Source organism: Porcisia hertigi, chromosome 4 (genome assembly GCF_017918235.1).
Source record: "Porcisia hertigi strain C119 chromosome 4, whole genome shotgun sequence".
Classification (NCBI taxonomy): domain Eukaryota; phylum Euglenozoa; class Kinetoplastea; order Trypanosomatida; family Trypanosomatidae; genus Porcisia; species Porcisia hertigi.
The window spans coordinates 327,526-343,657 of NC_090563.1; the positions used below are offsets into that span (position 1 = coordinate 327,526).

General features: G+C 58.1%; 2 protein-coding genes across 2 annotated transcripts; both read right to left on the reverse strand.

Annotated features, from left to right (window-relative positions):
- Positions 1-261: 261 nt before the first annotated feature.
- JKF63_07278 (uncharacterized protein) lies at positions 262-3,957 on the reverse strand (the record flags this gene model as incomplete). Its single annotated transcript, XM_067903218.1, has 1 exon — positions 262-3,957. One exon carries the CDS (start codon positions 3,955-3,957, stop codon positions 262-264), a length of 3,696 nt encoding a protein of 1,231 aa, XP_067759773.1.
- Positions 3,958-7,407: 3,450 nt separating this feature from the next.
- On the reverse strand, positions 7,408-10,575 carry JKF63_07279 (uncharacterized protein; the record flags this gene model as incomplete). The annotated part of the gene is made up of 1 exon (XM_067903219.1): positions 7,408-10,575. One exon carries the CDS (start codon positions 10,573-10,575, stop codon positions 7,408-7,410), a length of 3,168 nt encoding a protein of 1,055 aa, XP_067759774.1.
- Between the last annotated feature and the right edge of the window lie 5,557 nt (positions 10,576-16,132).

Consider the following 16,132-nt stretch of genomic DNA (forward strand, 5'->3'; position numbering starts at 1 on the left):
AGCGACCACAGAGGGCCACGCACTTGTGAATTCGCTTCCCTTCTTTCCCCCTCCCTCTCACAGCAAGCCTGGATCGAGAGAAGGCAATGAATAGGGGGCGGGGATCCTACAGCTCAGCCTGCTCGGCATGGAGTACAGCTGCTCTTTTCTGGAGCTCTAGAAGTGATCTTGTGGTTGCCACTGCTCCCCGCGTGCGGTCGCAGCTCCTGCCCCCCCCCCCCCTTTTATTTTCTGTCGCAGAGGACTACTCTCTACAAGGTTCTAGTCGGCGCCACCACCACGATACTCGCTCTCCACATGATCCTCCTCGTAGTCGTCGCGCTCCTCCATGTATTCATCGTATTCCTCCGATCCCAGATCGTCATCGCTAAAGATGAGCACCGGTGGCCCCTTCTTCACAAGGTTGTCGTCGTCGCTGTCGACTGCATCGTCCTCGCTGCGCTCCGACACGGCAACGGGCTGCGTGCCCGTGTAGCAAGAGCTGGCGCTCGCGGGAGCTTCGTAGAACTCTGCCTGTGAGGCGACGGAGGAGCCCTCCCCGAAGTCCTGGGCGGGTGCAGGGTTAGCGGCAGCTGCGTTGCCCACGTTGCCGATGCCACCACGTGAATGACCGGTGAAGTCAATCGCCGTCCGCTGTACCGCTGAAGAGGTCGCAGCAGCAGTTGATCGAGGCCGATGTGGCGGCGGCGTAGCGGAGCCCTGTGGGCGGTTATGAGGTCGAGCCTCGTTGTGTGGCCTCCCCAACGCCTCGGTCCGCAGGCTCTTCGTGGGCGCTACTGCCGTGCGGTGCGTCGGTGTCTTGTCAATGTTGTGCCGCGGCTCACCTCGGCGCCCACGCGACCAGCCGCTGTCCCTACCCGTTTGTGGTGTATCCCGCACGTACGTGACGCGGCTGTTTCGCGCCAGCAGTGAGGGGCACACTTGTGTCATTACGCTGTTGGCTTCAAGCGCAGGCATCGTTGCACACGAGGCCGGCACTGCCTCGTTGTGATAAGAGTTGCTGTGTCTGTGTGGTGTGCTCATGGGACTGGCGCCTGTTGCGGTGTTGTACGGAAAAGGGCTGTCCACGGCTTTCTCGGCACGTGCGTAGTCGCCGTGCATCACATCTTGTCGGTCGTTCTCCGCAGTTGCGTAGGCGCCGCGGGGCGAAAATGGGGAATACGGGTGGTGCTGCCACGGTTTGTGCTGATGCTGCTGCTGCGGCGGCGGTTGCGATGCGTACGCTGTCGCGTATTGGTAGGGTTGCGCTCGCGGTGGAGATGGATAAGACATCCTCCGCACGTGCGAGTACGGTGGCATTGAGCCTGCTGAGGGTGGGGATGGTGAATGTGAGAAGGCGGCGGTAAAATGATGCGCCTTGCCGCCACCGCCACCGCCGCCACTGCCGCCGCTGCTGCTGCTATTGGGTGTGTGAACCACCTCGTCAGTCGGTGGTGGTGGGGTGTGTGGTGGTGGCAGCGGCGATGCGGATACATTTCCGTTGTACTTGCTGAAGCGGGCAGACGTGTAGCCAGACACGGGACCACCGTTGCGAGGCGCGGTCGCCATTGCACCGTAGTTTGATGAGCCGTGTAGCATGGGGGAATGCTGCCCTTGTCGGCGTGGTTGTGCGCTGTTTGGCTGAGGATCCAGCATTGCCGAGTTCCGTACTCCTGATAACAAGAGGGAGCTGTGAGCCATAGAGGATGGTTGGCTCGGCGTCAACACGTTTTGGTGTCGTTGCTGATGCTGTTGTGCAGAACTAGAGTGGGGCGGGTGGGTGTAAGTGGGGGGACTGGGCCCCGCGTCACCAGCAGGTGTGGCTCCCATCCCATTCAGTGATGTCATCGCCGGCTGCGAATGCTGTACTCTTGCGTACGTGGGGGGTATGCGGTGCACTTCGACACTGCCCGCCTTGCGGGACTTCGTGGCGTTGTAGTAGAAGGTGGAGGGGGTGTACGGCTGCGAGGCCGCGCGTGGTAGTTGTGGAACCTGAAGCTGGCGCGATGCGGTGCGAAAGCTGACACTGGGGCCGTGGTGCAGCGGTGTCGGCTCTGCAGAGGGCGGGTTAGACTGCCGGCCGCGATGCTCAATAGTCGGCCGAGCTTCTCTGGTGGCTTCTTCTGGTGGTAAGGGCAGGGCCTGCGGTGGTGCACCAGTCGGCAGGAGGCTGTCTGGCAGGCTGGTGCGGCGGTTCTGGTGTGTGCGCCGGAGTATCTTATGATAGAGACCCTCCGTGATGGTGCACTGTGGTTGCGGCGGCGGCTGCTGCAGCGGGAGGGCGCCTCGACGGCTGGCGTTGCTCTGGGCGGAGGCGGCGGCGTCTGCGTTCAGGTCATTTCCAAGTTGCTCTCGTCGGCACTGGCCATAACGCCGTCTCTCCATTGGAGGGGTGTCAAAGACCGTCCCCCTGACAAGGTGCTTGCCTGTCGCGATCTGCTGAACGTGCCGCTGCAGAAGGTAGGCACCGGCACCTCGACTATTGGATAACTGCGGAGCACCGCCGTAACCCTCGGCAAACTGGCGGGCAGGAAAGGGCTCGTCTTCCGCACACAGTGGCGGAGCTTTATGTGCTACACTCGTCTTCTGTAGGATACGGGGTGCAGGCAGCCGTGTCGTCGGCCTCATCCCCGAAGGGTCGCGCGTCGTTGCTACGGCGTGCCGGTTTGTTGCACGTGCCCAGCGGTTGCCGTCATCGAAAAGGAACGTCGGGTGTGGGGCACCATCACTTCGTTGACTCTCTTCTGTTTTGCGACGTCCGTACGACAGGTCACTGTCCTGGGCGCTAGGTCGGCGCAGCAGCGTCGGGTAGCTGCTCACCACCTCCTCTACGGTGCGGGTGTACTTCACGGGGTTCAGCAGCGCTGCCTCTTCCTCTGCCGTCATGCCACCAATGTCGTATGGGTCTGGGGCGTCAGGGTCGAAGGGTTCGTCCGGCAGCAAGTATCGCACTTTTTTGGTGGTCGTCGTCAGGGTGGTCGTGGACACCTGCAGGGTGGGGGGCCCAATAATGGAGAGCGGATCCCCAGCTTCACGCAACACCCCTTTCTGTGAGGGGCGATGGTCTAGAGTGGCCTCACTATTCGCGGTCGTGGTCGAGAGCGATGGGGGGAAAAAGGCAGTCGAGCTTGCCGGGGCTTGCGGCGAGCTGTGGTGTGGTTGTCCCGTAGCTGTCGCTAGATGGGGCGGTGGCGGAGCATTAGCGGCGCTGGCAGGGGTGATATGGTGTCGGGGCGGCTTCGGTGGCGGAGGGTGCTCGGCGGTGACCACGGCCTGGAACATCGCAGGGTGGATGATGGGCGTGCTCCGATACGAGGTATCGTCGAGAGGAGGGATGGTGTCAACCCTCACCTGTCCTCTGGTGGGGTCATGTGGGGCGACGCTGCTCACACCCTTGAACGATGACGTGAGCCGGCACTCCGCCGGTGTTTCCCGTGTTCCTGGCGTGGCTAGGCTTTCCCCCGCTCGAATGGGTGTAGCACAAAACGATGGTCGCACCCACCCCTCTTCCCCACTGTGGCGCATAACACTTAGAACTGCTATGGAGTGCTTGCTACTACGGTCCTGGGAAATGACGACGTCGCTGTCTGACGCGCCGGAGTGGAATGGGGTAACCGGCTTGGACGGCACCGGAGGCGGTACTGCGCTACCTCGTACGCTGCTTTGAGGGGTCCGGGGTGTGCTGTGCTTGGAGAGGTTCCCAGCACCTCGAAGCGTGGGCGATAACAGACTCCCAGGCCGGAGAACGGCAGTGCTACTGTGGCCGCTGTTGGCGCGCAGCCCGAGAGTCGGGGAGACGGCGGCGGTGGTGAGCGTATGCGCTGCCGACGCCGAGCTCCCGTGGGCGACTACAGAGGCAGGACTTTGTCCAGCGAGACTGCCCACCAATCCACCGTTGAGCAAGGACTCGTGGTGATCTGCATTTGCCGGCCACATGTGCTGTTGGGAGTTGCTCCCGAAAAACCCTTGCGTGGACATTACAGCAGACGATCCCGGCTTTGTCAACGACGGTGACGCTGCTAGGCTGCTCTCTGGAGGTCGAATGCTGCCCAAAGTAGGACTCAAGCTGGTGATTCCTTTCACGTGTGCCGTCACCGCTCTCTGCTGCGAAGTGCACGTGAGCGTAACTGGGCGGCGGGGCGGGGGGGGGGGGGGTCCTGGCGAGACTTTAGGCAAGAGATGTCAGAAACAAAAAAGACTGTGCCCGTGTTGTAGTGGGAGAGCGAGGGCGACGGATCAACATCAAAAGAACAACACGTTGTTGTTGTTGTTATTTATTTTTTTTGCTCCTCTTCCTCTCTCCCTCTCACCGCAGCACTCCCTCGAACTCTCCCCAGCAGAGCAACTCAAAACACACAATATTTATATATATTTATTCAACGAGAGTAGTTCAACACATCACACACAATCAACATATATATATCATCTATTATATAGACAAGGTACTAGAGGCTGTGATTAATAATAATAATAACAATATATAACACTATATAACTATATAGAGGAATATATATATCTATATATATGTAAATACATATATATATATATATAATCAAACACAAAGAAACAGCAAAAAAAAAGGGGAAACACAAATTATGAGGAGGGCACCACGTGGCAGGTAAAAAAAAAAGAAAAGGGGGGATAAGGGAAGGGGAGAGGAGAGGAGAGAGAGGAGAGAGAGGAGGAGGGCGGGGGGAGGGGGGGGGATGAGGAAGAAGCAAACACAGATACAAAAAAAACCAGAGATGAGGAAGAAAATATTGATAAGCAACACCTCACGTCACCACCACCAACGTTGATGGTGATGAGAACTACCACCACTACCGCACCTCTCTCTCTCTCCCCCTTAATTGGTCAAAGTGATTGAGAAAGGTAGCGAAAGAAGGAGAGCGGTCCGGAGTGGGGGGAGAGAGGGGGAGGGGCACCGGTGTATCTTGTGCTTGCGTGTGTGTGTGTGTGTGTGTCTCTCTCTTTTCACAGTCCAACGATAGTAACAATGAAAAAGAGAGGGGGGGGGAAGAGGGAGGGGAGTACGATAAAACGTTGTGTCAAGGCCCTGACTCCCTACTGGAAACCCGTAATGCTGTGCGTGTGGGATGCTACCCCTCTACTATTGTATGTAGTTTTCTTTGTCACAGATTTGGGGATACAGTGATACGGTTGTGTGTGTGAGTGTGTGAGAGAGAGAATCTGCTGCTGCTGCTGCTGCTGATACTGTGGATGACGATAATAACACGGATATTCGGACCGGCGTCGACGGGGAGGGGGGGGGGAGGGGGGGAGAGAGAGAGAAAGAGAATGCACGTGTTACTCCACAGGAAGGTGAGGGGGTTGGGATTGGGTCACTGAATACAAATGGGATTGGGGGAGGGGAGGGGAGGGGGAGGTCAAAACCAGGGAAAGAGGCTGGATGAGCGTGTGTGGTTTCCTTGTTGGGAATGGCAGAGAGGAGGAGGAGGAGGAGGAGGAGGGGGAAGCAATGGGGAAGAAAAGGGAAGACTCTCTTTTACGAGATGCCCCCCATCCACACACGCCGTACACATGAACGTTTTTTTTCTGCACGTGCGTCCACCTTCGAGACGGCCTGGGGTAAAAGCATCGTAGCACATCCCACCCACCCTGTGCAGCTGTTTACGGGAGTGCCTTAGTGTTACTCTAGGCTTCTTGAACGAGTTTTGTTGCAATGGCATTCTGTCTCTCTCTTGCCCTGTCCAGGGAGGGCCTTCCCTTCGCACGGCCACGACCATCCCCCTTCCACCTCTTCGCCCCCCTCCCCCCCCCTGTAGCTCTCTGACTTACGGCGTTTGCCTAGGTGGCCACATCCCAGGTGGTCCTACACGCGAGAGAGAGAGAGAGACGAGTGGAGCGCAGGGAAAAGGGGAATGGAAAAAAGAGGACGGGTGGGGTGAGAGAACCCGTTGTGAGGGGTGAGAGATGAAGCCCCAATGAAGAAAAAACAAAACATACAGAGCAAATGAATACAAAACACACAAAAAACACATCATCGGAGGGAAAAGAGGACTGCTGCAGAATATAACGTTCAGTTTTTTTTTATTTTCCCGAGTGTTGAGATTGGAGGAGGGGGGGGGAGGGAGGGGGGAGAGAGAAAGAGTGTATGTGGGTGGAGGGTGTCAGGCAGTGTGTCCATCACCGAGACCGAGAGGCGGGCATAGGTTGTGGAGAATAGGCGGCGAGACCTAAAACTCGAATAATTGAATATGGTAGCACAAGGGGGTATGCACCTACCAAAAAGGGACAACCGTATACAAACTTTCCAAACTTAATTGCCAGCATAACCTCCAACTCTCCCACCGCCACAAAAAAAAAATTATCGAGTACTGATACACAACACACAGGAAAAGCATAAAGTGAATTGGTGGGTTCTGTTTTTTTTTTTTTGCGGGGAGGAAGGGGAGGAAGGGGAGGGGGAATGGGAGACAGAACGAGGGAGAGGGAACCACGCGAAAACAAAAGCAAGCAACCCCAACAACAAAGCACCAGACATTATCTAAAAAAAAAAGAAAGTCACCACCACAACGTCGAACAAAGAGAGACGTTTTGAGGGTGGGGGAGGGGAAGGGAGGAGCGCGGCTACTTAACCCCCCGCCCCCCTCCCCTTCACCCTCTCACCCTCCCCCTCTCCCTCACCCCACTTCACCAAAAGGCCACGGTCATCCACATGCAGCGAGGTCTAAAGCACACACCAGAAAAAAAAAGAGGTAAACACATATGCAGGTACAGCGACAACGGAAGAGAACAATGTAACGGTGAACTATAAAAACCAAAAAAGGGGGTGAGAGAAGCCACGAGGGAGGAGGAGGAAGTGAGAGGAGGGGGGGGGAGAAGGTTCTGCGTGTGCCTCTCCAAGAGAAGATACACACCGGTGTTCCACATTCAACCAGGGAGGAGAAAAAAAAGGGAGGTGGAGGGGGGGGGCACATCCACATAACCACTGCTGCTACGACAAGACAAAAAGCGTGCGTGTGTGTATATACGGCAGACGAGTATACGACGATCCCTTCGCACATGGGCAACGATGGAAGGGGGGGGGGTACAGAGCGAGGCGAATGTGAAAAGGGGCGAGGGTTAAGAGCAGCAAACGACTGTGCGTGCAGATGAGTCCCTCCTGCCCCCCCCCCCCCCCCCCCGCACCCCTCCACACAGACACCCGACCCCCCCCCTTCCCCTCCTCCTCCCCTCTCTCTACCACTGTCGCTATTGCATGTGGGTGCGAGCTGAGTGGTGTGTGGGAATGGCTGTGTTTAGCATGCCGCAGGGACTGTGGTTGATCTCCTGTCCAAGTCGCCCCCGACCCCTCCTCTCGCATGGCCTCCCGTCTTCAGAGTCGGTCTCAGAGATCCTTGGTGTCACTCTCTTTGCCATGACTGGCGGCGGCGGAGCTTGTGGAGGGTCCCCGCCGTACCGCATCTATTTGCCGCACCTGGTCGCCTTCACAGGAGGCTTCGTGGGCGGAAGGGTACTACCGTTTTTAGCCGTAGTGTGACCTCTTTTCGCTGCGTTCGCCTGCATCTCTTCCAAGCCCTCCACATGGCTGCCGCTGCCGCCGACTGAGGCGGAGTCTTCTTCCCAGTCCGCACTGCTTACATCTCCTTCGATGTGCACACTCCCACTGCTGCTCCGTGTGATCTCGCCATCAGTGCTGTCAGTGCTGCGGGGCTCCCGTGCGTACGTGCGCACGCGCCTTGTCTTAATGATCCTGTAGTTAGTGGTCTTCTTGGTCATCCGCGCTTGCGGCACGGCATTCGGGAGCACTGGAGGATGCCCGCTTGATTGTGTTGAGGGATACACCGGCAGTTCAGATTGATAGCTCTGGCTGCCGATGCTGCTTTGAGTTTTGGGGACTTGGGGTTGCATCACGGGGCCCGGGCGGTTCGACCCATTGCTACCGCGGCGGTTGTAATGGGGCAGGAAGACGGGATATTCACTCGCTTCCGCGTGGTGCACCGCGTGCGGTTGCACCAAATGAGGGAACTGCTCTCGCGAAGAGTTCTGGCGCCTGCCTGGCACATGTGACCGAGACCGTTCCGACGAGGGTCGCTTGCTGTCCCATCTGGGGATGGCCTCGCCAAGCTCGTCTCCCTGGCCTGCCAGCTCATCCTCCTCGCTGGCGCTGTACAGGTGCGACGGCGGTCCCTCTGAGTTCCACGACTGCTGCTCCAAGACTGGGGCCTCGCGGGAGTTTGAGACGCGGGGGACGAGCGAGGGAGTGTCGTTGGGCGAGTAAGGACACTTCCTGGCATCTGTACTTCCCCCCATTCGCTCGGGTGGCGGAGCAGCGGGGTTGTGTGAATGCAGCGGGGGAGACTCCACTAGAAGGTGCCGCTGCTGTGTGGATGCCGGTGGTGCTGGGGGGTGACCAGGCGCGTGACAGGCGCTCTGGTCGGGGATGGGGTGCATTCCCAACTCATGTTGCTGCGGTCGCGGCGATGCCATGACAAACTGCCGCGAGGTCCGCGGTGGCTCGTCTTCCTCCTGCGTCGGCTGTCCTGCAGCTTCTGTCCGCTTAGCTTTGTGCACAGGTGGGCGGCGCTGCGTCGCCAATGAGCCGTAATTACGCGGCTGGAAGTGCGCCTCCTTTTCTTCCCGTTGAGATGCTGCCGGCGGTGGCGGCGGCGGCGGCGGCGGGGGGGTTGGTTGGTACTGACGTTGAGTTGGCATCAGAGGTGGGCTGCGGTTGTCCATAGTCCCGTGTTGTTGCTGCAGGTCGGGCGACAACGTTCTCAATAGCAGTGGTGTGGCCTCCGGCTCTTCATATTCAGAGGACTCCTCGTCTGTGACATCATCGTCGCTGTCCACGAGATCCTCTGTAATGGTCTTGGTAACCGTTGTCGTGCGCACTGTCAGCACATCGCCGTACTCGGTGTGTTCCACGAGCGTGTCTGTCTGACTGTCTTGTGTGGTGCCCACGACGGTTGCATTCCGCACTACTGTCATGAACGCGTCACCGCCCTGGGTGTTTTGCGTCGGGGCGTAGCCGACGAGAGCGCCAGGGCGGTGCGGTTCGGCGCGGCCCCAGTCCGTCTTGTCGCCAGGCGCCGTTCGCGGCACCATTGCCTGCTGTTCCCGCTCTGCAACGCCTCCCTCGGTAGCCTGCAGCCCGGAGGCTGCATCGCCGTCCCCGAGGTCGTCGTGCCCCGCCGTGTCGTCAGCGCCGCTGCCAACGAACCCATTGGCAGGCATATCCTTGACATAGTCGCGGAGAAAGTCGATATCGGGCGTCATGCGGTACTTGCGGGGAACCCACTGATGTCTTCGCACCGGGTGTCCCAGCGCGTTCTCCAGCTGCTGCACTGCTCGGTACATCTTCCAAGTGCTCTGGATCTTGGTGGCCATGTCGTTGCGCGTCTGCTCCTCCAGAAGCTCTCCCAGCCTGGCGGCCCGCTGCATCAGTTGAACTACCCACGGATGGTCGTAGTCGAATACGCTGCACAGAATGCCCACGCATCGCCGCACGAGCAGCAGCGCGCGACTGTAGAGTTCCAGATCCTCGTAGATCTGTGCAAGCTCAATTTGGGCTGGGATGAGCAGCTCCGACTGTGAGTTGTGACCTATCTGAACCACCTCGCAACACCGCAGCAGCAGCAGCTCGCACGGCGAGGCCACCAGCTCGCGCGTCATGCGGCTGTGCAGCACAAACTCATCTTCGCGGTTGAACTGTGACATTTTCGCGACATGTGGCGCATGCATCTTGACACGCTGGAAAAGCGGACCCGTCTGCCGCCGCGGCGGACGTGGCGCCATGGATTTGAGGATGGCTTCGTTGAGACTAAAAACACTGCCGCCGTCAGATATCAGGCTGTTTTCAAGTGAGCTCATGGACGAGCCTCTGTCCGTGGCGGTGTCGCCACCGTCGACAGCGGGCACCTTAGGGTGTTTGTGATCAACGAACGTGAAGCCCTCGTGATCGCGTTCGTGGTGATACCAGATGCGCGCCAGCCCCACCATCGCCAGCACGTAGCGCTTCAGCACCATGTACATGTCCGTGCCTTGCCTTGCCACACGCCTTTCGGCCAACATGATCGCGCGGCTGTAGGTGCTCTTGGCGCTGTCGGTATCCTCCTGCTGATAGTAGATATCCCCCTCCTTTTGGTACACGGTGACGGCTAGCTGATCAAAGCGATCCTTCGGCACACTTTCGAGGAGGGGGTAACAATCGCGAAGAAGCCGCAGTTTCTCCACCGGGTTCTCCTTCGGCACGGCGTCAACCTGCTGAACGAGCTCCAAGACACGCAAGGAGATCGGATCGGCGTTGCGGGTAAAGGCAAGGAGAGCGTCCTCCTCATACCTGGTGGAACGGCCAGTGCCATGGGTTTCGGGTGTGCCCTGACGACGGCGCACTGCGAGCTGCTGCAGAGACGCTGACCTCGCCTCTGGGTTCTGCGCGCGGGCCCGGCGGTTCACGGAGGCCTCGGTGATGGCGGAACGCGATCGAAAGTCGTCAGCAGATGCTCGCGGGGCGGCGTTGACGAGCACTTTCTGTGTTCGTGACGTCGGTGCCGGTGGTATGGAGGAGGCGCGGGCATGCGGCGTGGACTTGACGACGGCCCCAGTGGGATTGGACGCACCGTTCCCCATGTTTTCGAATGGGTTCGCAAAGAAGGTTACGGGTAGGCAAAGAGAAAGAAAAAGACAGCGAGAGCGCAAAGCGACGGCGACACGAGATCCAACACAGATCGTTCATACACACACACACACATACATACGCACACTCACTGAGAAGCAACAACCAGAGAGTTTTTTAAAAAAAGGGAGGGGAAAAGGACAACGGGGCGCTACTCGTGAATGGAACCCAGCAAAGACGGTGGAGTGTATTGGTCGGGGAGGGGAGGGAGGGAGAGAGGGAGGGGAGGGAGGGGGGCTACAGATGCGAACCCAAAAGAAAAAAAAGGAGGGGAGAAGCGCCGCCACGAAGAGTCGGTAAGAGTAAATCTAAAGAATGTATGCTGGAATACACGACGTGATTTTGCAGTCACGTACCTGTGAGGGAGGGGGTGGGGGGAGGGGGGACTATATAAAAAAAAATGTATATATATATATATGTATGGTGCGTCGACAGTTCTCCTCAGAGTGCAGCTCAACAACAACAACAACAGCAGCAGCAGCACCGGCAGGAGCGAGAGCGAAAGCACAAAGAGCACGCCGATTGGGGTCAACAAATGATATCAACGAATGATAAGCGATCCCCCCTCCCTCACGTCGTCAAAAAAAAAGGCGCGTGTACCTGCCTGTCTGCTTGCCAATGATCGTATTGCGCGCCTGTGTATATGCGTGACGCAGACACTGCTTTTTTTTTCTTTTGTTCATATAGCCGGGGAAATTACACCGTGCGCGGGGGTGGGGAGAAGGAGAAGGAGAAGGAAAGAAAAGTAGAGGGGTGTGGCTAGAGCGTCGTGTACAAGAAATCTCTCTTCTGTGCTCGTGTTGAGGCATTCCCCTCTTCCTCGATGAGGCGGAAGAGGCAAGTGAGCACAGCAATGGCAGGAGGGAAAAAACGAGGGGAGAGGCCCTCACTACCAGGAGAACGCAGACACACACACACATATACGCACGCCCCCGTAGTTTTCCCGAGGCGATGCGCGAGGGGTGGGTGGGGGGGGGGGTTGGCGCAGACGCAACAATCTTTTTTTTTTTGCTTGGCCTTGATGGGTGATCTCTGCTTCAAGGCAAAGATGTCGAACCCCTAAGAGGATATCCGGGGTAGACTCAGGTAACGCGGGTGGGGAAGGAGGAAGGGGTAAGGGGGGGGACGACAAAGGGAGGGGAGTGAGGGCGTACTTGAGGTGTACCGCTAGCGGTGTTCCCGCCACACACACACACACACACACACACGTACACCCTCATCGAGAAAGAGGCTTTGACATGAATGAACATGCCCGCAGACGCTACCCCTCTTTTGTGCCCACGCTCCCTCCATAACACTACATATAGTGTATATATATATCGTACGGATAAAGGCACACCCAACAGAGGGTTTCGCCACGACACGGACATGAGGCCGTACCACTCTGGAGAGAGACGGGCCGAGCAATGACCATGTAGGTGCCACGACAAAGGGGGATGTGGGCATTGATACCTCGCTACACCTCTCGCGCGAGTCAGAGCCCCGAGAAGTGTGGCATCCGCCGTGCCGACTCAGTCACCAACCACAGAGTTCTCCTCATACTCATGGTGAGCCTGGAGCCTCTTTTCGGCCGCCCAACGAGTGGAGGCGGCGATGACGGCCGCGGCGGCATTTGAAACTGCGGTGCTGGCGCGGCTGCAAGTCGTGGTGTCCGCTGAGGCCTCTGCTGATTTCTCAGCTACAAGGTAACGTAACATTGACAGCACGTCAAAGAGCTGTCCCTTTGCCGCGAAGGTGCGTGGCGCTGCGGTGGTCCGGTCGCGCTAGTTGAGTCCAACAGCGTGCAACACGTGCTCCATCTCTTCATGGATGTTCTTCGTTGATCCGAGCAGGCTGCTGCTCAAGTGAATGAGGGATGCATGCCGTGTCCATGCGGGTCTCCCTCCAGAGGATCGACGTAGCTAAAATATCCCCTAATCGCTGGTGGCGAGGCATCAACTGCTGCTTAAGCGCGCATGGATGCGGTTGTGGCGGATGCCTCCAGTGGTTCTGTCGTGCTTTCGGTCACCAGCACCGTCTCGGTGCAATCCTCGCCGGCCTTCACCAAGCTGCCGAGCGCTTCCTGGCCTTTTCGGCTCTTCTCTGGTGTGTCAACCACGTCGTCGTCCACGTCCTGCGGCATTTTAGAGCGCCTCCTATTGTCTCTGCCTGACAATGTACCGCTGTCGCTGTCGCTGTCGCTGCCGCTGCCGCTGCCGCATCGCGCGACGCCCTTTTTATGCGTAGTTGACTGATGCATGGGATCGTGGGCAGCAACACGCGGCTGTTCGGAGTACTTTCGGCTCACGTGAACCTCCATTGCAGCTGGTTGCCGATGCTCTGGCGGAGGTGAGGTCCACTTCTCCGCTTCCTCCCAGCGGTCGCCCCCGCGCTCCGCAGCAGCAACTCCCACTCCGCTGCTTGAGGTTGAACACCACCCCTCCTCTGTGTCTTGCTCCAGCGAGGTGGTCTGCCCCTGTATGGGGGCGAGCGTGAAGTGGTGAGAGCTGTTGTGGCTACCGAGCATGGGAGACTGCGATCCGTCGGTGATTTCCTGTGATCTCGAGTTGGTGGCGACGTCATAGGAAGACCACGAAGGATAACTTGCATATACCCTACGATCATCGAACTCACCGAGCCCATCGACGTCGTCTCTGTGCGGAGAATCTTCGGATTGAGGCTGTAGCGAAGACTCGTTCGCCTCCGTCGGCGTTGCTTCGTCGGCTTCGCCAGGACTGTCATTATCCAGTCGAGCACGCTCCGAAGCAGCCGGGACGTGCGGCAAATCTGCGCCGTGCCTGTGCGGCGGCGGCGCCGCTCTTTTCGCGTCAGTAAAACGAAGCCGGTGCATCCCCATCTCCGCTGCGGGGCGCGTGGACTCGGTCATGGGAGATGGCACGAAAGCGTACAGACCCCACGGCTGGCCGTCTGACGTGGTTGGTGTTTTGCTATCCATCGCCTTCTCCATCGACGGCGGCGCGCTGTCGTGATCCTGGCCCTTCTCTGACCACTCCGACTCCACTGCGGTTTCCACTGGCAGCGTAGGCCTATTCTCTCTCGAAGCGCCCCACTTTCCCTGCGGTATCCCAAAGGGATCACCGCAATCCTCTTGCAGGAGCGGCCGACTGCTGCTCGTCGGGTAGTCAGCGCTATATGCGGACCTCGGCGCCGCCTTCCCGGGGGCTGGCGGCGAATAGTGTGCAGACGCAGAAAATAGACTTTTTCCCAAGAAGGCTCGAATGTCACTGAGCGGCGTCACAATCGCGTAGGTTGGTATGGCGCCGTAAGGACTGCCTACAGGGATCCCATTCGCCGTCACAGGGGCACTACGGAGGGGGTGAGGGGTGCAGCGCTCACGCGTGCGACAGGTTTCCTGCACGAAACCGCTTGTGTCATCTGCAACGGTGGCGGTGCAGGTATTGTCTTGGAGCGTGCGGCGTGAGTCCGTTTCTACAAGCTGAGCGGTGGGCTGTGTGGTCAGTCGATCGTGATTCTCCTGTGGTGGTCGTGGTGGTGGGGAAGAGGAGGCCGAAGGGGGATGCGTCTCAAGCAGGGTGATATGCTGTTGCTGCTGCTGCGGCGGTTGATGTGGATACGACAGCGCAGGTGCGCTGCGGCGGTTCTCTGCACAGGTGAGGCGTACATGTCGGTGCTCGGAGAGCAGCAGAGACGGTGGTGGTGGCGGCGGCACCAGAAAGTCTGCATTGAAAAGGGGGTTGCGTACTTCTGCTGGCGGCCGAGATGGCGGCCGAGCCGGCGGAAGAAGTGGGGAGGAGGTGGTTCGTTCCTGCAACACGGTAACGGGACGCGACCGTAGCTGCGTGTCGGGGTGAGAGATGGGAATGTCCGCCATAGACTCCGAGTACACAATGGGTCTCTGCGTCAGCGACTGCTGCGAAAGCAAGGGAAACTGCCGCGTGTGTCGAACTGGGGCTGTACTCACCACGTAGTCGACATCCCTCGATCCGGTGTTCAGGACTCTCAGTGAGTTTCTTCTCTGGTGCGAGGTCGTTGGTGAGGGTGGGAGAGTAGAGCTGTTCCGGACAGCGGCCACGCTGTTCGCCTGCGGCTGCCGAGACAGAGAGAAAACAGGTGAGGACGCATGCGACGGTCTCGACACGCACACCCCACCGAAAGGAGCCGCTTGCGTTGCTGTGGAGTGTCGAGCAGCGTGGTCAGCACGCGACGTGTATGGCGACGCTGAAGACGTCAGCTGCTGAGTTTGACTGTGTCGCGGTGAAAAGGCGTGTGCAGTTGCGGAGGGAAAGTGGAATTTTTGATTTGGCTCAACCGTCTGTGTGCGCGGCGGTTGTGGCTGGGGCTGTGAGCCTCCACACGGCGCTGCTCTGGTCAAAGACTCCACCAATCTCGGTGGCGCCGGCGACGACGACGAGGTGTGAGAAGGGATATTTCGGCTGTAGCCCCCGGTACGGCGCGACGCCATGGAGGGAGGAGCTGCAGCAGTGGATAGAGCACGCCGAGAGGACGGCGTCTGCTGTTGGTCATGGTATGGCACCACAAGTGCGGGCATGGCTGCCATTGCCGCAGTTCCGGAGGGAAACCTCCCGGGGGGTTGATGGTCATTATTTTCGCTCGCGCAGGCGTACTTACTGCTGACTGACGGTGAGCGCGTCGTGCGGGTTGAGCTGCCAGCCTCCAATGTGGACATGGAGGAGGCTGGCAAGGTGGGTGTGAGGGAGGAGTGAGGCTATGAGGAGGGATAACATAAATTGCAACATACAAGGAGAGACATATATATACATACACACACATACAAAAAAAAAACAGATAACTAATACACAGGTGTAACACAAATATAAAATATACTCCAAAAAATGGAGCTGAAGATAACCGTGTAGAAGCACAATGAGCGCAGCCACACCCTCCTGAAAAAAAGGGAGGGCGTGGGTAACGGGTATGCCGTTGCTGCGAGCTGCTTGGCGTGACGATTAAAGTGTGTGTGTGTGTGTGTTGTTAGATGCGTACAGGTAGAGAGGGGTGTACATATATATATACATATATTTATGGACGCGTGTCTGTGAAGGAGCAGAAAAAAAAACAGCGGGGGAGGGGGGAGGGAAGTCTGGAGAGGAATAAGGCATTCTTTCGGCTAATGAAAATCGGACTGAGCAGAAGTGGGAAGAGACGGGAAGGGAGAGGGAGCTCATGACACAACCCACTACACACAGCACAACACCTTTCCTCTACCCCCCCCTCCCCCTCCCGTTCCTTGCGCCCATTCCGTTGCCATACGCACAGTGGTGCGGCACCCGACGACACGGCAATGCATTGGGGGTATACCCAGGGGGGGGGGAGGGGAAGGGGGTTCTGAGTTTCGAATCTACGGCCTCTCTTTCTCCGCAAGACATGCATCTCTCCCTGCATCCGTCCTTACACTCACTCTTCCAGTATAGGACTGTGATTGTATATATATATTTTTTTATACGTATTGTGTATTTTGTACAGCCACAGCTGCATTGTCCACATCGGCTATCCGGTGAGGTCCTCTTGTAGGCTCAATTTTGTGTGTTC